We start from the raw sequence: 23799 nt of genomic DNA on the forward strand, positions 1-23799 counted from the left end.
AGTGAATTTTACTCATGCAGTCTCAATATACTTGTTACTCATTGGTTGTGAGCAAATGTTCTTATCTTCTGTTATAATGACAATTTACAAGCAGTTGTATACTTACAGCAAGCAATTCTTCTTTTTGTTTCAGAGCCTCTTTGAGTTCCATGAATTGGAATTGTAATATAGAATGAGCATGCTTTTCCCTCTCAAAATCCTACAAAATGAGCATTTTATAATTAGATAATATTGTTGCATTCTAAATGCTTTTAATCAGGCATGTTTTTTTAATTCAATATACTGTATATACTAAGTTATATATTTTATAGATCTCTATTCTAAACCACTCATGAATTTATGCCACTATACATTCTATTTTTTATCATGGCCTAGACATAATCTTTTATGTAGTGGGGTTATACTCACAGGATTTACCTGGATAAATAAACAAATAAACAAATGAAAATGAATCACCTTAATACTTAGACAACAGTTCCATCAATATTACCATGAATATAATATTCATTTAGGAAAAGGATTTTTTAACAATTGTTGCCTAAACTCTAGACCTTTCATACAGTGTTTTCTTCAACCATAAGCTGATAAAGACACTATGAAGACTTATTATTACTTACTTTGCTTTTATCTTCAAATTGCCTCTTACATTCTGCAAGCTGTTCTTCTAGTTCCAATAATGCATCCTGTAGAGTTTCTACTTGGTACATAAAATTTGTTTTCTCATTATCCAATTGAGCATTTGAAACCATAGCTTTCTTATATTTTTCTTCAACTTCAGTCAAAGAGTCCTAACGATAAAGAAAAATTCAAAATAATATTTTCAATAAATATAGCTTATAGCTGATGTATCACAGGCAAGACAGACAAACTTTCTTGCAAAGTAAGTTATTTGTTTGAGTTTGCCACAGAGGTATCAGAATAGGGTATGTCATAAGGTACATAGCTTGCACTTAAAACTTTTCTGAATGATTTCAAACTTCATTAGCTTAACTAAACTAAAATAGCATTTGTATACTAACAAACTCATCCCAGGGGAGTGGTCTGTCCCAACAATACTGGGAGAGGAATCATGCTGTGAGGCCTATCAGTCAAGGATTTCCAGATGGCGAGGTTCAGAAGGGACTTTTCTAACTTGGCTCCTGCCTTTGCAACATCGTAGTGCCTGTAGTGAATTGGTTCCCAACTTTCTGACCTTCTGCAAGAGCATCAAAACCTAGTTCCAGGAGATGCTTGGGGGCCCAATACAGAAGCATCATACTGGAGATGGTTGATGAATGAAACGGCAATCCCATCTTTTCCCGAAGGCATCCTGTCCCCTCCCTCCACATCTTGTAAGTATAACTTTATTTTGAATGTGATTTCCTTTTTTACTATTTTATAAATATTTATGTTAAAGTTTTAATGTTTTAATGCTCTAAGCCACCCAAAGTTCTTCTGATACAAGAAGGGTGGCAAACAAATTTAATTAATAAATTCATTCAAGATGCTTGGAAAACTCTGAAAAATGAAATAATAATAATCCGAAAAGAAATAATACCATAGAGCCCCAGTTCCCAATGTGGGGCCCATACCCCACAGGGGGGCAATTTCATTTTTAATGGGGGGGAATTGGGACTTTGTTTAAACCTAGTTAATGGCCTTTTTGGCTTCCTCCGTGTCAGTAGTTGACTTTTTGAATAATAAGAATTATATGTCATGGGGGGAGAGGGAGGCCTCAGAATTTTAGAGATGCTTAGGTGGGGCATGGCCAAAAAAAAGGTTGGGAACCACTGTCTTAGAGGAAAAATACCCAGTATGGTTGCACAAATTGCTGAGAAGTTGAGTAACAAAAAAGACCATCAGCAAATAGCCCAAATCTACAAACATGGAGTCAGGAAAGCTGCCTAGAATGAGTTGAGATTGGCAATTAATGTCAAAATACGAACAATTTTTTTTTCATATGTAAGGAACAAGAAAAAAGTCAAGAAAATAGATCCACTAATGGGTGCAGGTGGCAAGAAGATAACAGGCAGCAGGGAGATAGAGAACTGCTTAATTCCTTCTCTGCATCTGTCTTTATGCAAAAGGAAGCAATAGCCCAACCTGCCAAATCAATACCAAGGAAAATAGAACAGTAATGCAAAATAGACAACACTTATCCACCCTGTATGAGTACAAATCACTTGGATCCAATGGTTTACATCCCAGATTCTGAAGGAACTGGCACAGGTCATTTCAGAACCAATGAATGTAATTTTTTCAAAGCACAAGGGAACTATGAGAAGACTGAAAAAGAGCTGATGTGGTTCCAATCTCCCAAAAACTATAAGCCAATCAGTGGACATCAATATCTGTGCAAACACTGGAAAAGAAAATCAAGCAATGAATCCATGAGAAGCTAGAAATGAAGGAGGCATGAATTTGTTAAAAACAATCATGCAAGACAAACCTTAAGTGACTAAATTAATGGATCAGGAAAATGCTGCAGACTTTGATAAAATGGACAGTCTATCTCTAGATTAGATAGAATAATGTAGGATAGAAAGTACCCACTAGATGAATTCTAAGTTGACCATGAACTCCTGTGCCAATCTAGAGGATTTGTCAAGTGATGGCATATTGAAGTCCCCCAAGACCATTAGTCTGGGGAACTCCAGCGCCAACCCGGCTACCTCAAATAGCACAGGCAGGACTGTTGCCATGCAGCTGGGAGGCAAGTACATGAGCAACAAGCCCACCCAACCTGGTATTTATTTATTTATTTATTTATTTATTTATTTATTTATTTATTATTTAGATTTGTATGCCGCCCCTCTCCGCGGACTTGGGGCGGCTCACAGCAAAATATAACAATCGTAACAAATCCAAATAAATTTAAAATATTTTTAAAAGTTTAAAAAAGAACCCCATTTACTAACAAGCACACACACAAACATACCATGCATAAATTGTACATGCCCGGGGGAGGTGTTTCAGTTCCCCCATGCCTGACAGCAAAGGTGGGTTTTAAGGAGTTTACGGAAGGCAGGGAGAGTAGGGGCAGTTCTAATCTCTGGGGGGAGTTGGTTCCAGAGAGTCGGGGCCGCCACAGAGAAGGCTCTTCCCCTGGGGCCCGCCAACCGACATTGTTTAGTTGACGGGACCCGGAGAAGGCCCACTCTGTGGGACCTAATCAGTCGCTGGGATTCGTGCGGCAGAAGGCGGTCTCGGAGATATTCTGGTCCAATGCCATGAAGGGCTTTAAAGGTCATAACCAACACTTTTAATTGTGACCGGAAATTGATCGGCAGCCAATGCAGACTGCGGAGTGATGGCGAAACATGGGCATACCTAGGTAAGCCCATGACTGCTCTCGCAGCTGCGTTCTGCACGATCTGAAGTTTCCGAACACTTTTCAAAGGTAGCCCCATGTAGAGAGCATTACAGTAGTCGAACCTTGAGGTGATGAGGGCATGAGTGACAGTGAGCAATGAGTCCAGGTCCAGATAGGGCCGCAACTGGTGCACCAGGCAAACCTGGGCAAATGCCCCCCTCGCCACAGCTGAAAGATGGTTCTCTAATGTGAGCTGTGGATCGAGGAGGACGCCCAAGTTGCAGACCCTCTCCGAGGGGGTCAATAATTCCCCCCCCAGGGTAATGGACGGACAGATGGAATTGTCCTTGGGAGGCAAAACCCACAGCCACACTCCGTCTTATCCGGGTTGAGTTTGAGTCTGTTGACACCCATCCAGGCCCCAACAGCCTCCAGACACCGGCACATCACTTCCACTGCTTCGTTGACTGGACATGGGGTGGAGATGTAAAGCTGGGTATCATCGGCGTACTGATGATACCCTCACACCATGCCCTTGGATGATCTCACCCAGTGGTTTCATGTAGATATTAAATAGCAGGGGGGAAAGGACCGACCCCTGAGGCACCCCACAAGGGAGAGACCTCGGAGTTGACCTCTGACCCCCCACTAACACCGACTGCGACCGACCGGAGAGGTAGGAGGAGAACCACTGAAGAACAGTGCCTCCCACCCCCAACCCCTCCAGCCGGTGCAGAAGGATACCATGGTCGATGGTATCGAAAGCTGCTGAGAGGTCAAGGAGCACCAGGACAGAGGATAAACCCCTGTCCCAGGCCCACCAGAGATCATCCATCAACGCGACCAAAGCAGTTTCCGTGCTGTAACCAGGCCTGAAACCCAACTGCTGGGGACCTAGATAATCGGCTTCTTCCAAGGACCGTTGGAGCTGGAGCACCACCACCTTCTCAACAACCTTCCCCATAAAGGGAAGGTTGGAGACTGGGCGATAGTTATTAAGTACGGCTGGGTCCAGGGAAGGCTTCTTGAGGAGGGGGCGCACGACCGCCTCTTTATAGAGTGTTGGAAAAACTCCCCTCCCCAAGGAAGCGTTGATAATCTCCTGGACCCAGCTCCGTGTCACCTCCCTGCTGGCCGAAACCAACCAGGAGGGACACGGATCCAGTAAACAGGTGGCGGAACTCACAGATCCAATGGCCTTGTCCACTTCATCAGGTATCTCTGGAGCAGCAAGCCTGCGTAGGCCAAGTGACTCAACGGGCTATAATTGCCACTCCTTTCCCCCTCCCTGGGGTCGCGGCTGATGGCACACCTGAAACCCGGCCAGGCACATTTCAGAGAAGGAAACTCCCCCCTCAGGGCCCAGCCAGGTCTCAGTCACACATGCCAGGTAATATGCCAGTCAATATGCCATATATTGAGGGTGGTTTTACCCAGATTATATATATATATATATATATATATATATATATATATATATATATATATATATATATATATATTCGTAGATTTTCACGGGTACAGGCATGACGGTCTTGGTATATTCGGGTTTCCTCCCGTGTAGGATTTGGAAATTTCTGGCGACGTTTCGACGAGGTCTCACTCGTCATCTTCAGGCTGGTGTTTCTGTCCTTGTTCTCAGGCGAACACTGCGAGACCTGAGCTGCCTTCCTTCTATAAATACTGGTGGCTGGGTGTGGTTTGATGGCTCAGCAATTGCCTGCTGTGTAGAAACTTCCTGGTGAGTCAGTGGGGTAACAATTGGGGTCGTTGATGTAGCTGAGGTATGCTGATTAGTTAATGGTTGTAGATTAGGCGTGATATCCTGAATAGTTGGAACTTGCAGGCTACTTGATTGTTTTACAATGTGTGTTCTGAGTCTGGTTTCTATGGCTGGGATACGTTTGAGGGCTGGTTTCCAGATGTCTGGTAAGCGAGAGGTATCATCCCGCTTGTTCATATTTTGGGGATGTTTTTCTATCTCGATGGCTTCCATGATTATTCTTTTGCTGTAGTGTTCTGTTTTGTAAATTAATTTGGTACTGTCGAAATCAATTTCATGTCCTGTAGTTTTGAAGTGTTGGAAAAGGGAGGAGGTTTTTTCTTTTTTCTTTAATAGAAACATAGAAGTCTGACGGCAGAAAAAGACCTCCGGGTCCATCTAGTCTGCCCTTATACTATTTTCTGTATTTTATCTTAGGATGGATATATGTTTATCCCAGGCATGTTTAAATTCAGTTACTGTGGATTTATCTACCACATCTGCTGGAAGTTTGTTCCAAGGATCTACTACTCTTTCAGTAAAATAATATTTTCTCATGTTGCTTTTGATCTTTCCCCCAACTAACTTCAGATTGTGTCCCCTTGTTCTTGTGTTCACTTTCCTATTAAAAACACTTCCCTCCTGGACCTTATTTAACCCTTTAATATATTTAAATGTTTCGATCATGTCCCCCCTTTTCCTTCTGTCCTCCAGACTATACAGATTGAGTTCATTAAGTCTTTCCTGATACGTTTTATGCTTAAGACCTTCCACCATTCTTGTAGCCCGTCTTTGGACCCGTTCAATTTTGTCAATATCTTTTTGTAGGTGAAGTCTCCAGAACTGAACACAGTATTCCAAATGTGGTCTCACCAGCATTCTATATAGTGGGATCATAATCTCCCTCTTCCTGCTTGTTATACCTCTAGCTATGCAGCCAAGCATCCTACTTGCTTTCCCTACCGCCTGACTGCACTGTTCACCCATTTTGAGACTGTCAGAAATCACTACCCCTAAATCCTTTTCTTTTGAAGTATTTGCCAACACTGAACTGCCAATACAATACTCAGATTGAGGATTCCTTTTCCCCAAGTGCATTATTTTACATTTGGAAACATTAAACTGCAGTTTCCATTGCTTAGACCATTTATCTAGTAAAGCTAAATCATTTACCATATTACAGACGCCTCCAGGAATATCAACCCTATTGCACACTTTAGAGTCATCGGCAAATAGGCAAACCTTCCCTACCAAACCTTCCCCTATGTCACTCACAAATATATTAAAAAGAATAGGACCCAGAACAGATCCTTGTGGCACACCGCTTGTAACCTGACTCTGCTCGGAATACTCGCCATTAACAATAACTCTCTGATGTCTACGCTTCAGCCAGCTGCAAATCCATTGAACTATCCAGGGATTAAGTCCAATCTTCACTAATTTATCTATCAGCTCTTTATGTGGAACCGTATCAAAGGCTTTGCTGAAGTCCAGGTAGGCAATATCCACGGCACCACCTTCATCCAACACCTTTGTGACATAGTCAAAGAAATCAATGAGATTAGTCTGACATGATTTGCCTTCAGTAAAGCCATGCTGATTTGGGTCTAATAAGTTATTGTTTTTTAGGTGCTGATTTATCCTCTTTTTGAGTAGAGTCTCCATCATTTTAACTACAACTGATGTCAAGCTAACTGGCCTGTAGTTACCAGCTTCTTCTCTACTGCCCTTCTTGTGAATAGGCACAACACTGGCCATTCTCCAATCCTCAGGAACTTCTCCTGTTAACAAGGATTGGTTAAACAAATCAGTCAGGGGGGTAGCAATGACAGATCTGAGTTCTTTAAGAACTCTGGGGTGGATGCCATCTGGACCCATTGCCTTATTTATCTTTAATGCATTCTTATGTTCTGTAACACGTGCATTTACTCTCCTGTTCGTTTGTCCAATATATGTGGCTGGGCAGATTTTACAAGGTATTTGATAAACTCCCTGGTTTTCTAGTTGGATATTGTCTTTCGGGTTTCTTAGGATGTTGGCTATTTTTTTATCTGTACCAAAGGCTGTCTTGATGTTGTGTTTGCAGAGAATTTTACTGATTTTATCTGTGGTGCCTTTGATGTAAGGGAGGAGGGCGATGCCATTGTCCTGTTCTGTGTCTTGGTTCTTGGGGGGTGTCTCTTTTTGGATTAAGTTGTTGATTGCCTCTCTTTGGAATCCATTGGAAATTAATACATTTGTGAGACTGTGTAATTCAGGTTCCAGGTGGTCTTTGTCGGCTAGGCGTTTGGTTCTGGAAATGAGGGTCTTGGCTACGGAATTGATCTGTGCGGGGTGGTGGTGGGATTTTGCATTCAAGTAGCGGTTGGTGTGTGTCTTCTTCTGGTAGACGGTGTGTCCTAGGGAGCCATCGGGATTTTTTGTAGATTAATTCTACACGGGAGGAAACCCGAATATACCAAGACCGTCATATATATACGACGGTCTTGGTATATTCGGGTTTCCTCCCGTGTAGGATTTGGAAATTTCTGGCGATGCTTCGACGAGGTCTCACTCGTCACCTTCAGGCTGGTGTTTCTGTCCTTGTTCTCAGGCGAACACTGCGAGACCTGAGCTGCCTTCCTTCTATAAATACTGGTGGCTGGGCGTGGTTTGATGGCTCAGCAATTGCCTGCTGTGTAGAAACTTTCTGGTGAGTCAGTGGGGTAACAATTGGGGTCGTTGATGTAGCTGAGGTATGCTGATTAGTTAATGGTTGTAGATTAGGCGTGATATCCTGAGTAGTTGGAACTTGCAGGCTACTTGATTGTTTTACAATGTGTGCTTTCTAAAACGTCCCCAAAATATGAACAAGCAGGATGATACCTCCCGCCTACCAGACATCTGGAAACCAGCCCTCAAACACATCCCAGCCATAGAAACTGAAACCAGACTCAGAACACACATTGCAAAACAATCAAGTAGCCTGCAAGCTCCAACTACTCAGGATATCACGCCTAATCCACAACCATTAACTAATCAGCATACCTCAGCTACATCAACGATCCTAGGTGTTACCCCACTGACTCACCAGGAAGTTTCTACACAGCAGGCAATTGCTGAGCCATCAAACCACACCCAGCCACCAGTATTTATAGAAGGAAGGCAGCTCAGCTCTCGCTGTGTTCGCCCTAAACAAGGACAGAAACACCAGCCTGAAGATGACGAGTGGGACCTCATTGAAACGTTGCCAGAAATTTCCAAATCCTACACGGGAAGAAACCCGAATATACCAAGACCGTCATACCTGTACCTGTGAAAATCTATGAAAACAAATATATATATACCCAATTCCTGCAACCATTCTTCATATTTTTTTAATTCTCCTACAAAAACAATTTTAAGAAGCTACAGTAGAAGAATATTCCATTTTTATAAGTTACCAGTAGCCACTGTGTCAACCTTTACTATGTTTTCTGCATATCTCTATGCTTGGTTGCCAATAGTAATGGGGAGGGGTCTTGGGGTGAAGGGAGGAAGAGAGCAGGAGGCCCTATGAAGTGAGATAAGTTTCGTTTTCCTTGAAACCAAGTGACCTGAAGGAAACTGTTAGAAGTTACATTCCATAAACGTGACGTGGAGTGAGGATGCATCCACTTGATGGTCATGGACACTAGGGATTGGCCATATTCCCAAAGGGGGGGGTCAAAGAGGGGTATCACAATGGGGTCCCATCAAGAGACTATACAATTTATTGTGGGCCCCCTCCTGGACAATGCAGTTATTTTGGGATTACCGTGGTTGCAGAAGTGGAACCCCAAAATTAATTGGCGTACTGGAGACGTGACTTACTTACCAAGGGAAGAACGAACTGGGGTTTGTTCTAGCAGAGTTGGGCCAGAGAAACTCTTCCGGCATGGAGAGAATCGAAGGGGAGGAAAAAAATCCCTAGTGAGTACTGGGACCTCAAGGGAGTTTTCAGTGAAAAAGAGGCAGATAAGCTGCCACCCCACCAGGCCACAGACTGTAGCAATGAGATGCTGCCTGGGGTTAAGCTGCCAAACCCAAAGATGTATTCTTTAACCCCTGGAGAACTGGGGGAACTGCACAGGTTCATTGACAAGAATTTAGCAAGGGACTTTATTCAGCCAGCTAGGCCACAGATGGCGGTCCCCATTCTGTTCCGGGAAAAGAAGCACGGACCTCTGAGAATCGTAGTGGACTACTGAAATTTAAATACGATTTGCATGCATAATGTGTACCCCCCACCACTTATGAAGGACATGCTGACCTATTTGGCAAAGCAGAAGATTTTAACGAAGCTGGATTTGCATGAGGCTTACTATAGAGTTTGCATCAAAGAAGGAGATGAATGGAAAACAGCTTTCAACACTCCCTTAGGGTGCTTCCAATTTAGAGTGCTCCCATTTGGCCTAAAGGGGGCGCCAGGAGTATTCATGCAATTGATTAATGAGGTGTTGCTCGAACATTTATATAAGGGAGTCTTGATCTACCTTGATGATATATTAATATTCTCAGAAACACTAGAAGAACATGTGGCCCTTGTGAGGGAGGTTCTAAAGAAACTTAAGGCCACAGAGTTATATGCGAAATGAACCATTGTTCTTACCCGAACGGTCTTCTCGATGCACTGGAAGGGGAGTCCAACATGGTAATTCTCTAGTCCTATTGGTAGAGACTGAGTTTAAATTTACATAATGAGTAGGCACCGTCCCTTGCCTGCCCCCATGAGCTCAGTTTAAAAAAATGAAGACATTGTGAATCGACAATAATTTATTTAAAACAAACCTAACTCAGAATATTGTAACAATAACTCCGGGTGGGTTTGGACTCTCCTTCCAGTGCATCGAGAAGACCGTTCAGGTAGGTACTTTTCCACTGCACTTGGAAGGAGAGTCCAACATGGGATTTACCCAAGTTTAAGTTCCATGGGTGGGAGAATGCTGAGTCAGGATCGCTGGAGAAAAACACACCCTTTGTAATACTCGTCTCCCAAATGACGCTTCTGCCGAAGCGTAAGTGTCTAGTCTATAGTGACGGATAAAGGTGGATGGAGCGGCCCACGTTGCTGTGCTATTCAATATCTGCTTGTAAGAATTCTAACACTGTGATTATCGAGACAGTCCTAGGATCTGTCTGTTTCTAGTGCAGAATTCGCAGAAAGCTGACCACGATGCCTGGTATATCCTAGACGTTGACAGTCAACGGGTGGCTTGCATTGTAGTAATAACCTCCTCAGGTAGCTGTTGATCTTTCAGCTTACTTCTCTCAAATGCCAGATGGCTAATTGGAACCATTGGGGCTCCGGGTGGCAAATGAGCTCCTGGCTCAGCGAAATGTTCTGATCTGGAATCCTCCATGGGGAGGATACGGACAGTGTTATCAGGTCAGAGAACCATGGGCGGCGAGGCCAATGAGGTGCCACCAGCAGCAACTCCACCTGCTCCTGTATCAATTTGTTGATGACTCTTTGTATAAGATTCGTTGGTGGGAATGTATATAAAAGGCCGCACGGCCAACTGGAGATTAGGGCATTGATTCCTTCCGCTCCAGGGGCTGGAAAGTAGGTGAAAAATCTTGGGAGCTGAGCATTCTGAGGGGTTGCGAATAGGTCCACCATGGGCAAACCGAATCGATGAATGATCCTCTGAAAGAGGTGTGGGTCTAATCGCCATTCTGTTGGATCCAAGGTGGTCCTGCTCAGCCAGTCTGCCTTGATGTTGCTGACTCCCGCGATGTGTTCTGCAGACAAGGATGCCAAGTTCGCTTCGGCCCAATTGAAAAGGTCCATAGTCTCCTGCATAAGGCGCGGCGACCTTGAGCCCCCTTGATGATTTAGGTAAGCCTTGGTCACGACATTGTCCATGAGGACTAACACATGCTTTTCCTGAACTAATGCTACGAAGTGTTGCAGCGCCAAAAAGATTGCCCTGAGTTACAGGAAATTGATATTTATAGGGATGAAGTCTTCCGTGGACCAGAGACCTTGGGCCATCTGTGATCCGATGTGTGCCCCCCAGCCCAACAGGCTGGCATCCGTCATAAGGATGATGTGGTCATGAGTCCGAAAGGAAGACCCCCGAAACAATGCTGGAGACGTCCACCAATTTAGGGAGTCTCTGACGGCTTGTGGCAGATGTACCTTTGTGGTCCAGTGGCTCACCTTGGCCCTTTGAGCAGGGAGCAGGAACCATTGTAAGGTCCATATATGATGCCAGGCCCACGGTACAGTTCCTATGCAGGAAACCAATGTCCCAAGGATTTTGGACAGCAAGGAGAGGGGTATTCTTCTCCGATGAAGAAGGGAGGCTATGAATTGTAAAATGTTGGTTTGCCTTTCCGGTGAAAGGGATACCGTACCTGAGACCGTGTCTATCAAGGACCCCAGGTGCAAAGGTTTAGTAGTAGGGGTCACCTGGCTCTTGGGCACATTGATGGTGAAACCATGTGCCTCTAAAGTTCTTATTGCAACAGTCAGGTCTTCTCTTTCCCTGATTGGCACTTGGACAGAATAATTATATCGTCCAAGTGGGCCATCAGGCAGGTGGACTGTGCGCAAAGATTGGCTGTTAGGACATCTAACAACTTCGTAAATATTCGAAGGGCCGACAAAAGGCCGAACGGCATCACCCTGTATTGGTAATGCGTCCCTTCCAAGGAGAAGCACAGAAAACGTCAATGTGGAGGGTAAATGGGTACATGAAGGTAAGCCTCCTTCAGGTCCAAGGATGTCAGAAAATCTCGAGGTCTGATGGACGCTAGGATTGTTTGGAGAGAATGCATCCTGAACCGTCTGTAGAGTATGTACAGATTTAGTTGTTTCAGGTTGAGGATTAGCCTGCATCCTCCTGATGTCTTCGGGACTGTGAAGACCACAGAATAAAATCTGTGACCCTGGGCATGAAGGGGTACCTTCTCTATCGCCTGAATGTCCAAGAGGTGCTTGATTTCCTGGAGTAGCTGGACTTTCTTTTCCGGGTCTCGAGGAATCGGGCATTGAATAAAGCGGTTGGGAGGAGGATGGACAAACTCCAACCGTAGTCCGTGGGCCACCGTGGCCAACGCCCATTTGTCTGAGGATGTGCCACGCCAAGAGGTGCTGAAAAGGCAAAGCTTCCCTCCTATGGGCTGCGGTCTGACAAAGTCACTTAGGACACTTGAAACCTCTCTGGTTACCACCTTGAAATGGATGTCTAGCTTGTTGGTAGCCCCTTGTCCTGTCCTGAAATGGTGCCCTGTCGTTCCAAAATGAAGATTGACCGAATTGGCTCTGTGTGTAGGGTCGCGAGGTCTGGCCCATCCCTGAAGAAGCATCCCATCGAAAGGGCTGTCGTCGAGCATACTGAGCGGAACGCCGATCCTGTCTCTTGTTGGACCTGGGGAGGACTTTGCGCTTGTCCTTATCCTCTATGAGGACCTTATCAAGTGACTCTCCGAAAAGCTGTGAACCCTGGAAGGGGGATGAGGCAAGGTGCCACTTTGACTTCATGTCCGCCTGCCAATTTCTGAGCCACAACAAATGGTATGAAGAAAGGATGGTTGACATTCCCCTCGCCAAGAATTTTGTGGCATGTAGAGTGGCATCGACAGAGAATTCCGCTGCCGCCATCAGCTTGCTCAAATCCTGTCTCAAATGTCTGGATTGCATCTCCTCTATCCACATGATGGAGGCTCTGTTGAAAAAGGAGGCAGTGGCCGCTACCCTGAACCCCTAACTCGACATTTGGCGCGTCTTCCGGAGGAGGATTTCCACCTTCTTATCCTCTGGCTTAAGGTTGTCCCCAGTTTCCACAGGAACTAAAGCATTAGATATCAGTGTGACCACTGGTTGATCAATCAGTGGGAATTGTAATAAGGTTTCCATCTCCTCGTCAAATGTGTAGAACTTCCGTTCCATGACCGAAGGACCCTGGGCTGCCGCTGGATGATTCCATGGCAGTTTAATATTATTGACAAAAATCTCAGAAGCCGTAATCCGGTCCAATTCAGGCTGAGGTTCTTTAAATAGGGTGGTAGATGATCTCGTTGCCTCGGTAGGTTGCCCAGGTTTGATGGTGCCTGGCAAGTCCACTACCTGATTAGCCTTATGAAGCAGGATCCTGAACAACGATGGTTTGAATAGACCTAAGGTCGAAGGTTGTTCTGTTGTAGTTTCATCATCTGACATTTCACATTCCTTATCACTGTCCTTTAGGATTGGTTCTTCTTGCAAAGACCCCAGACCCAAATGGGGCGGTTCAGACCAAAGATTCCTGGTTTGGGTTTGGCAGAATTGCTGGATGTATTGCCACCATGCCCTGGGAATAAGCATTGATGATGATGTCCTGCAGGGCTGGTGACATGCCCTGCCATTCATCCATCTGTGTATGTAGACCTGCCGCTGTAGGTGAAAATGTGGCCTGAGGTGTCTGCGCAGTCTGCAGCAAGGGAGCTGAAGATGGCCTGACCTGGTTGGCAGACATTGGTCTATCCCCTCTGGTTCCCGAAGACGCTATGACAGTTGGAAACTGTCTCTCAGGGGACTAATCCTTCTCAGAGGCCAGGCCTACAGACCCTGGGATGGGTTGTGGTGATGAGCCCAACCCCTGGGGCAGTTGGAATGAGTTCCTAGAAGGCCCTAAAGTTGGTGTTTGAAGAGCAGACTCCAGTCTTTGCTCGAAGGCCTTTATACGCCTCTCAGTCTCCTTTAATGACGATGAGGCCTGAGAGGACTTGGTCTTCTTGCTGGACTGGCCCTTATTTTTGGGCTTAGTGCCAGTGCCAGATGGGGGAGACACCCCTTTCCCGGTATTGACCTGATCTTCCATTGTACTCACTTTTAAGGAGTAATTAATGTCACGGAAAAGGCACAGTAGCACTGCTGTCTCACTGTTCACAAAATGGCAATCGGGAGATTCTAGGAGCTGCACAGGCGTCTTAACTGCTTGCTCCTCCCTGTGCCTCTGACTCGAAAGGAGAGGGGGAATTCCCGCCCAAAATGTCGGGCGCCCCTTTCCGCACCTTCAAAATGGCAGGTGCAATTTTCTGTAGCTCGCCGGTCAGCCCCTGAAGCCGGGAAGCACACTGCGGCTCATTTCTTTCAAAAAGGAGCTTGGCACGACTCCAATCCTCTGTATGGCAGTGGTGACAATGGTAGCGCCCGTCAGCTGTTTGCTGACCACTGTTCTCGGCGAGGAGGGTAAGCACCAAACTGGGCGGCGGCGGTTACGGTGGCGGCAATTACGGCGGCGGAGGCTGATGCATGGCTCTGCAACTGCATCAGCGGCGGGAGCCGGACCTGGCCGCCCCCCCCCCCGCTAGCTCCAAGGCCGGGAACCCGCCGCCACTGCCCTCGAGAGGCCGGTTGGGAAGGAAGAAAGAGAAGCAGGAAAGCGGCTGCTGCCCGCCTGCTTCTCTCCCTCCTTCCCCGCAGCGCTTGGCAAGCAGAGAGGCGGTTGCCTCGCCTGCCGCCCTGCTCTGCTTCCCTCCCTCCCTCCGCAGACCCAGAGACAAAGGAGGGGCGGAGCGGGGGGAGCTGCCTGGCAGAGCGCTCGCAGGCGGCGGCGGCGGGGGACAAAAAGCAGGCCAGCCCCCGGCTCCTGCCTCTCCGTGGCCGCTGACCGAGCGGAGCAGCTGCGCGGACGGCCCACAGTCAGGGTGGGGGAGGCGGGGCGCGCATCGCCGGCTAGTCCCATTCTGCCGCGCACACAAGGTAACCAGGCGAGCAGGAGGACCTTCCTAACTCCCTCCCCCCAGCACTTCGCCCAGGACAACAGGCAGGGCGAAGCAGCATGCAGCAAAGGGAGGCTCAAACCGCCGCCGGCTTCAGCTTCCCATTCCTCTGCGGCCGGTGGCAGACCGCCTTTGTGTTTTTGGCTGGGGGGGAGCAGGAGGACCTTCCTGACTGTATGTCATCCTGCATGCAGGATGACATGCATGGCAAAGGGGCGGGGAGGATCGGGAGGCTCAAGCCTCCTTCGGTGGTGGCGGCCGGTTTCTGATTTTTGGGCTTGCACGCATTAATCGCTTTTCCATTGATTCCTATGGGAAACAATGTTTCATCTTACGAACTTTTCACCTTACAAGCCTCCTCCTGGCACCAATTAAGTTCGTAAGACGAGGTACAGTGGTACCTCAAGATACGAACCCCTCGTCTTACGAACAACTCATGATACGAACCCGGGGTTCAGAAAATTTTGCCTCTTCTTACGAACTTTTTTGGAGTTACGAACCGGCGTTCGGAGACTGCTGGGAAGCCGCGCGGCTGTTTTAAAAGGTGACAGCTGGGCGGCGGGGCTTCCCAGAAGCCTCCCGAACGCCGGTTCGTAACTCGAACAAAGTTCGTAAGAAGAGGCAAACATTTTCTGAACCCCGGGTTCAGTTCGGGAGGTTGCTGGGAAGCCCCCCAGCCCGGCTGTCACCTTTTAAAACAGCCGCGCCGCTGCCCAGCTGTCTCCCGAAGCTGAACGCGGAACTTTGGCTTTGACGTTCAGCTTCAGGAGACAGCTGGGAAGCGGTGCGGCTGTTTTAAAAGGTCGCAGCCAGCCTGGGGGGCTTCCCAGCACCCCCCCGAACCCCGAACTTTTGCAGAACTTCCGGGTTTGGGGTTCGGGGGGGTGCTGGGAAGCCCCCCAGGCCGGCTGCGACCCTTTAAAACAGCCGTGCCGCTTCCCAACTGTCTCCTGAAGCCGAACGCGGAAGTTTGGCTTTGCCGTTCGGCTTCAGGAGACAGATGGGAAGCGGCGCGGCTGTTTTAAAAGGTCGCAGCCAGCCTGGTGGGCTTCCCAGCACCCCCCCGAACCCTGAACTTTTGCCGAACTTCCGGGTTCGGGGTTGGGGGGGTGCTGGGAAGCCCCCCAGGCCGGCTGCAACCTTTTAAAACAGCCACGCCGCTTCCCAGCTGTCTCCCGAAGCCGAACACGGAAGTTCGGCTTTGGCGTTCGGCTTCAGGAGACAGCTGGGAAGCGGCGCAGCTGTTTTAAAAGGTCGCAGCCAGCCTGGGGGGCTTCCCAGCACCCCCCCAAACCCCGAACTTTTGCCGAACTTCCGGGTTTGGGGTTCGGGGTGGTGCTGGGAAGCCCCCCAGGCCGGCTGCGACCCTTTAAAACAGCCGCACCGCTTCCCATCTGTCTCCTGAAGCCGAACGCGGAAGTTTGGCTTTGCCGTTCGGCTTCAGGAGACAGATGGGAAGCGGCGCGGCTCTTTTAAAAGGTTGCAGCCAGCCTGGGGGGCTTCCCAGCACCCCCCCGAACCCGGGTTCGGGGTTCGGGGTTCGGGGGGTGCTGGGAAGCCCCCCAGGCCGGCTGCGACCTTTTAAAAGAGCCGCGCCGCTTCCCATCTGTCTCCTGAAGCCGAACGCGGAAGTTTGGCTTTGCCGTTCGGCTTCAGGAGACAAATGGGAAGCGGCGTGGCTCTTTTAAAAGGTCGCAGCCGGCCTGGGGGGCTTCCCAGCACCCCCCCAACCCCGAACCCGGGTTCGGGGTGGTGCTGGGAAGCCCCCCAGGCCAGCTGTCACCTTTTAAAACAGCCGCGCGGCTTCCCAGCAGTCGCCGAAAGCCGTTTTTTTGCGGGGGGGTTTTTTGGTTGCACGGATTAATTGACTTTACATTGTTTCCTATGGGAAACAATGTTTCGTCTTACGAACCTCCTCCTTGCACCAATTAAGTTTGTATCATGAGGTATTACTGTATTACTGTATTTTAAATTTATTTTAAATTTAATTTTCCCTACAGAGAAAAACTCAAAGCCTCTACACTTCAGACTGAGTTTTTTTAAAATGAGCTCATGGGGGCAGGCAAGGGGCGGTGCCTACTCATTATGTAAATTTTAAACTCAGTCTCTACCAATAGAACTAGAGAATTACCTATGTTTGACTCTCCTTCCAAGTGCAGTGGAGAAGGTGTGTGATTTCCTGGGACAACTGTGCTCTCCTTGGGTCTCGAGCTATCGAGCAGTGAATGCAATGGTTAGGAGGAAGGTGGATAGACTTCCGGTTTTTGGCGTCAAGCTGTTACCAGGCAGCCTTCCTTTTCCCCGGGGGTTGTCCTGGCCTTTCGTGTGTTTTTTTGGTGCTTAACGGCTATCACTGACCTGGAGAGATGGTGATTTAATAGAGGAACTCCTTGTGTACCTGAGGGAGGTCGGCGGACCCACCAGGAAGCAGGGAAACCCCCTTTGCCAGCACACGAAGAACTGATCTTCAGATCGGCCTGAAGCTGTGACGCTCCGACTCCATTAAGGAAGCTGTGAGAAGGCGGCGGTGAAAGCTTTGGAGTGTAATAAGTGAAGAGATTCCTTTTGATCGATCGTTGTTTGTGGATAATAGCAGATGAAAGACCCCCTGTTGTGTCCTTTGTATTGTTAAGGAAGAGTGCCAAAACCTTTGAGAAAAGTGGCGACTGCGATCCTTAATTGGCTGATGGCGGCAGAGAACAAACAAGACTAGGCAGATCGAGCAGATGTGATTTAAAACCTTATACCAACTGAACTTTTTCTGCTGGACTCTGTTTGTGATTTTGCAGTGAAAGATTGGAAACAACGTGTGATACACAACATTTTGGGGGTGAGAAAGTTTTGGATGTCTTGATGGTAAGAGGAAGTTTTGAACAGATTAAGTGGATTAGAACGAACTGAGTCGGTGACAAACCACAAAAATCGGAGGTTTTTATATACTTAATCTTTTTCCTTTTTTTTTTTACCCTCTCTTTCATCTCCCCTCTGTCTAACCCCACTACTTCACCTCACTTTTGATTGCATATTGACTCTGCATTATTGTTCCAGTTGTCAGAAAACAAACAAAAAATCTACAAACTTTTGAACTTTGATTCTCTATTAATTCTACAACGCTGTTCCCTTACTGATAGACTGTCAGAGATTGTCAGAGACTTCCTTAATCATAGAGACTCTCAGACTGAACTGTGAACTGTGACTCAGCGCTATTGCATCAGCCCAAGAAGAGAGAAAAAGAAAAGGAAAGAAAAAACATCCCTCAATATTATCTGCTCCTTATTAATTTCCTTCCCACTCCTGAATATTCCTGTCTACTGTTACTCTCCTTTTTCCAGTTACAGTTATCTTCCTTTTTTGAATACTCTATATGTGATTTGTTGCAATGTTGAGAATAACCCCTTGATTGTTTGATTTTTGAAAACATTTTTGAAAACATTCTACATTGATATATTGCCATTACATCTATATACTGTCATTGATAATACTTTATACTGTTATATTATCATCATTACTAGAGATCTATTGAATCTATGAATTAATTGGATTACTGAGCTAGATTTATTTACGGATTTATATCTAAACTAACAATTTATTTATTTATTGACCTATATACATATATGCTGATGTGTTAACCTATCTACTTACTATATACTTATTTACCTATCTATCAATATAAACACTACAATTTGTCAAACAACTGTATTTAACTATTATAACTATTAATTATTATATATTAATTGAAAGCTATTTTTCATTACCTATTAATTACTCAATTCTTCTAACCTATTCTAACCTTCTTGAATACCCATATCTAGAACATTAATAATACTTATTAGATATTGATATAGAACTGTATATTGACATTTTTGAGCCTTAAGAATTGGATTATAGAGCCTATTATAATATTATTATAAGCTATCCTACTATAAGTTTACTATACGTTATTCTATTAAGAGTAATATAAATTAAATAGTATCGAACATTTTGAGTATAAGCTAAACCCATATTTCTGTATCTCTTACTATACCCTGTCTGACTTTCCCATAAATATTCAAAATGTCATCTACTAATACAAATACAAGTACTAAAGCTTGGAAGAAGGCAGCACCTCAATCTTCAACTCCGACCATCCAGCGTAACTTAGAAAACTCTTCTACTGACAAAACATCAGCTGTACAATCAGACCAAGCTGCACCCATCACCCTAGCATCCTTACAGGAGATAATGATTAATATGCAGAAATCAATGGATCGGAAGTATGAATTAATGATGGAAAATATGGGTGCAATGAAGGAAGATATCAAGGAAGAGATCAAGAAAATTGACGATCGTGTTGGACAGCTTGATGAGAAGATAGCGATGATGCATGGAACCCTCACACAGAATGATGAAAAAATTCAAAAAATTGAGGAACAAAATGATAGAATGGAAACCAGGTTGCAATACGCAGAAAGTAGGACAGAATACATCAATAAAAATCTGGAAGAGGCCATTTTAAATCTTGAGCTTGAGAAATCAGCATTCTTCTTGAGGTTCCAGAATATTAGCGAATCAAGTGAAGAGAACCTGCCTCAGATTATGTCAGAAATTCTTGCACCCATCACAAATAAAACCCCACAGGAAATGTATCAACAAATGGATGAAATTTACAGATTATCTACAAGTTACGCAAAAAGAAATTGCCTACCCAGGGAAGTACATATTAGATTCACTAAGCGTACTATAAGAGATGAAATCTACAATATGTCAAAGGAAAATCCTCCACCATATAAAGGAAAAGAGATCATAGTCCTTCGTCAAGTTCCTAGACGAGTGCGTGAAAAGCGGAAACCCTATCAAACCCTAGCTAATAAACTCAACAGAAACAAGATACCATTTAGATGGCTGACACCTGAGGGCATGCTTATCTTCTTAATTGACAAAAAATACAAAATAACTTCGACAGAAGATGCAAGGGACTTTTACGATCAAGTCATCAAAAAGGTAGATGAGGAATGTATTAGGGAGCAAGAATCAAAAGATAAATCTAGCCTGGATGAAATCAGCTCTGAAGACACTCTCGCAGATAAGGAAACTGGACTTAAATTAACGGAAGAATATGGCAGAGACGGCCCAACAACAAGATCTCAAGCGGAGGCGAGAAAGGAGAAAAGAAGAGAACCAGCAAACTAACTTACATCACAAAAAACCCTTACCGAATAATGAAATAAAACTATTCTCTATCAATATCAACGGCCTCAACTCTCCTAGTAAAAGGAAAAAAACATTCTACAAAATTGAACAACAAAAAGCAGATATAATCTGTCTCCAAGAAACGCATGTAAAAAAACAAGACCAATTAATCTTAAACCATCCGAAGCTTGGAGAAATCTTCTCATCCCTTGCTGAAGTCAAGAAAAGAGGAGTAGTACTATACATTAAACCCAAACTTAACCCTAAACTAATTTACACAGACGACAACGGACAGATATTAATAGTACAAATTACATCAGGAACAAAAAAAATACATATAATCGCAATCTATGCTCCCACAATAAATCAATCCACTTTTTATGCAAAGCTACATCAAAAAATCACGGAATTAAACTTAACAAATATAATAATAACAGGCGACTTCAATGCAATATTAGACAGGAAAAAGGATCATAAAAGCACTAAGCAAATGAAAAAGAGAAAACAACTACCGACAACTTTTGAACAACTTACAACTGAATTAGCACTAAAAGATATATGGCGTCACTTTAATCCAAACAATAGACAATATACTTTTTTCTCTTTTCCTCACAAGTCATGGTCCCGCATAGATATGGCCTGGGCTGATTTAGAATTTATCAATGAAGTAACAGACATACAAATACTTCCAAACTCCTGGGCAGATCATAACCCCATATTGTTGAAATGGAGAGATTCAACTAATAACCATTCAAGACGATGGACGATGAACCAAACAATATTTAAAGAAGAAAACTTTCAAAAAATGTTAAAACAACAATTGGGTGAGTTTCTCCAAATTAACAATGATGGTAACACTTCCACACAAAACCTATGAGACACAATGAAAGCCTATGTGCGAGGAACCTATATTGCATACCAAAATAAAAAGAAAAAACAGAAACAAAACAGCCTATCCACACTAAAAATAAAACTTCAGAACCTTGAAAAAACCCTACAAATGAAACCAGACAACGCCGAAATTTTAGGAGAATTGAATATTACAAAACATTACATAAACCTGCAAACTCAAGAAGAACTCTCACATAAACTAAGGATTGCCAAACAAAAGCACTTTGAATTTGCAAACAAACCTGGGCGATGGTTAGCCTCAAAACTCGCTCACCAAAAAGCAGATAAAATTATAGAGGCATTATATGATCATACAGATGCTTTAAAAACAACACTCAGCGATAAAAAACAAATAATTAAATCTTTCTTTGAGGAATTATATAAAAAAGATGACGTAAATGAACAATTAATAAATAATCTATTCAAGAACTTAGAAAATACAGAAAAAATAAATAAGGAAGATCAGGATATGCTAAATGACAAAATAACATCAATGGAACTAACTAGTGCAATTACAAAACAAAAAAATAATAAAACCCCGGGCACAGACGGTATACCTGCCGAATTCTATAAACAATTTCAAGAAATTCTGGAGCCTATAATGTTACCCCTTGTTAATGAAATTCTCGAGGGTTCAAAACTTCCTTCCTCCTGGAACAAGGCCTACATAACTTTAATACCTAAAGATACACAAAATAGAGCTCACATTCAAAATTATCGTCCAATATCCCTGCTTAACTCAGATTATAAAATCTTTGCATCCATCATAGCCGAAAGATTTAAACGAATATTAACTGTTAGAATACATACAGACCAAAATGGCTTCCTTCCGGCAAGAAACATAACAACAAACACAAGGATTATTTTGGACTCTTTAGAATACTACGATAAAAACATAGATAAACCAGTAGCATTCCTATTCGTAGATCTACAGAAAGCTTTTGATAGTTTATACTGGCAATTCTTTACAACACAAATAGCGTCAATGCAATTTGGTAATAAATTTACAGAACTCATTAAAACTATATACTCAATACAAACAGCCAAAATACTGATAAACAATGATATGACAGAAACAATAAGTATAAAAAAAGGAGTGAGGCAGGGCTGTCCCTTAGCCCCCCTGATTTTTATCTTTGCACTAGAAGTTCTACTAAATAAAATAAGACACAACAAGGAAATCCAAGGATTAAAAATTAAAAGCGAACACTATAAACTTCAAGCTTTTGCTGATGACATGGTGTTCATTGTACAAGACCCCTTAAAATCTGCACCTATCCTAATTAATGAAATAAATAAATTTGGAGAGATTGCTGGATTAAAAATTAATAGAGAAAAAACAAAAATGATAACAAAAAATATGACAAAAAAGCAGATATCGAAATTAGAAGAATCCACTAAAATAAAAACCGCCAAAAAAGTTAAATACTTAGGATTATGGATTACCGCAAATTGCAGCACTATCAAGAAAGACAATTACGATAAACTAATCAATGAAATGGACAAAGATTTTTGCAGATGGTCGAAACTCCCACTCTCTATAATGGGGAAAATTGCTGTAATTAAAAGCAATATACTTCCTAGATTTCTATACCTTTTCCAAACTGCACCCATTAAATTAAAAGACCGTTGAACTTACCTGAACGGTCTTCTCGATGCACTGCAAGGAGAGTCCAAGATGGGTTATACTTCAGTCTGATTGGTAGGGACTGAGTTTTAATTTAAATAATTACTAGGCAGGCACCGCCTCCCCCCCTTAGCCCTCCAGTCTAAAGTAAGGCGAAGGAGCAGTAAAGCAAAAAACATTTATTAAACAATTGAACTGTCAACATGAAACTGTAACCATATAGCTCAAACCCCACAGAAACCCTGGTCTCAGAGTCGGGAGGGTTTGGACTCTCCTTGCAGTGCATCGAGAAGACCGTTCAGGTAAGTTCAACGGTCTTTCTCCAATGCACTTGCAAGGAGAGTCCAAGATGGGATATACCCAAGTTACGATCACAGGGAGGGCAAGACTAGACCAGGGGTTCCACATAAGAACATACCCCTTGCAGTACCCTCCTCCCAAATGCTGCTTCCTCCGAAGCAAAGGAGTCAATTCTATAATGTTTGATAAACGTTGATGGAGCTGCCCACGTGGCTGCTCTACATATGTCCTCCAACGAGGCCTGGGTCCTCCAGGCCGATGAAGCTGCCGCACTTCGAGTAGAATGTCCCGTTATCCCCGAAGGAATTGGGGATCCCTTAGTCCTGTATGCCTCAGCAATACATTCCCTCAACCATCGGCTGATAGTCTGAGAAGACACCTTAGTGCCCATAGTTCTGGTGGCAAAGGACACGAACAGGGCTTCTGTCGTTCTAACATCCTTAGTCCTTCGAACGTAAATCTTTAAGGCTCGTCTTACGTCCAGCTTATGCCATCGTAATATAGACGGATGAGTCCCACGAGCACAGAAGTCCGGAAGGATGATATCCTGAGTCCTGTGAAAGGACGTGTTTATCTTGGGTATAAATGCCGGATCTAATCTAAGGACTACCCTGTTGGGATCAAAGCGGCAAAGGTCTGGTCTTGTTGACAAGGCAGCAATCTCCGAAACCCTCCTGGCTGAAGTGATTGCAACCAGGAACGCGGTCTTTAGGGTCAACAACCTTAACGATATCTGACGGATAGGTTCAAAGGGGGGACCTGTCAGTGCGTGCAACACCAAGGGGAGGTCCCAGGAAGGAAAACGATGAATCACTGGTGGTTTGAGATTGGTCGCTCCCTTCAGAAAATCCCTGATCCATGGATGTCTGGTAAGGGAACGGTAACTGTCTGTGGAAAGGATGGTGGCCAGAGCGGCAACATGGCGGCGTAAGGTGTTAGGGGCAAGGCCCTTTTCCAGGCCAGCTTGCAGGAATGATAAGATTACCTGCGGCGACGCCGTCTGAGGATCTACCTCCTTTTGCTCACAGAACTTATGGAAGGTAGCCC

General features: G+C 44.6%; 1 protein-coding gene across 12 annotated transcripts in view; it reads right to left on the reverse strand.

The window, feature by feature from the left end:
• Window positions 1-23799, reverse strand: part of LRRFIP1 (LRR binding FLII interacting protein 1) — a 423100-nt gene that overhangs the window by 164949 nt on the left and 234352 nt on the right. For all 12 annotated transcript variants that reach the window (XM_070732252.1, XM_070732246.1, XM_070732249.1 and 9 more), the window contains 2 exons: window positions 618-788; window positions 107-199 (listed from right to left, as the gene is read on the reverse strand). In XM_070732252.1, the coding sequence (XP_070588353.1) occupies window positions 107-199; window positions 618-788 (264 nt within the window). The remainder of the gene's footprint in view (window positions 1-106; window positions 200-617; window positions 789-23799) is intronic.

This window comes from Erythrolamprus reginae, chromosome 1 (genome assembly GCF_031021105.1).
Source record: "Erythrolamprus reginae isolate rEryReg1 chromosome 1, rEryReg1.hap1, whole genome shotgun sequence".
Classification (NCBI taxonomy): domain Eukaryota; kingdom Metazoa; phylum Chordata; class Lepidosauria; order Squamata; family Dipsadidae; genus Erythrolamprus; species Erythrolamprus reginae.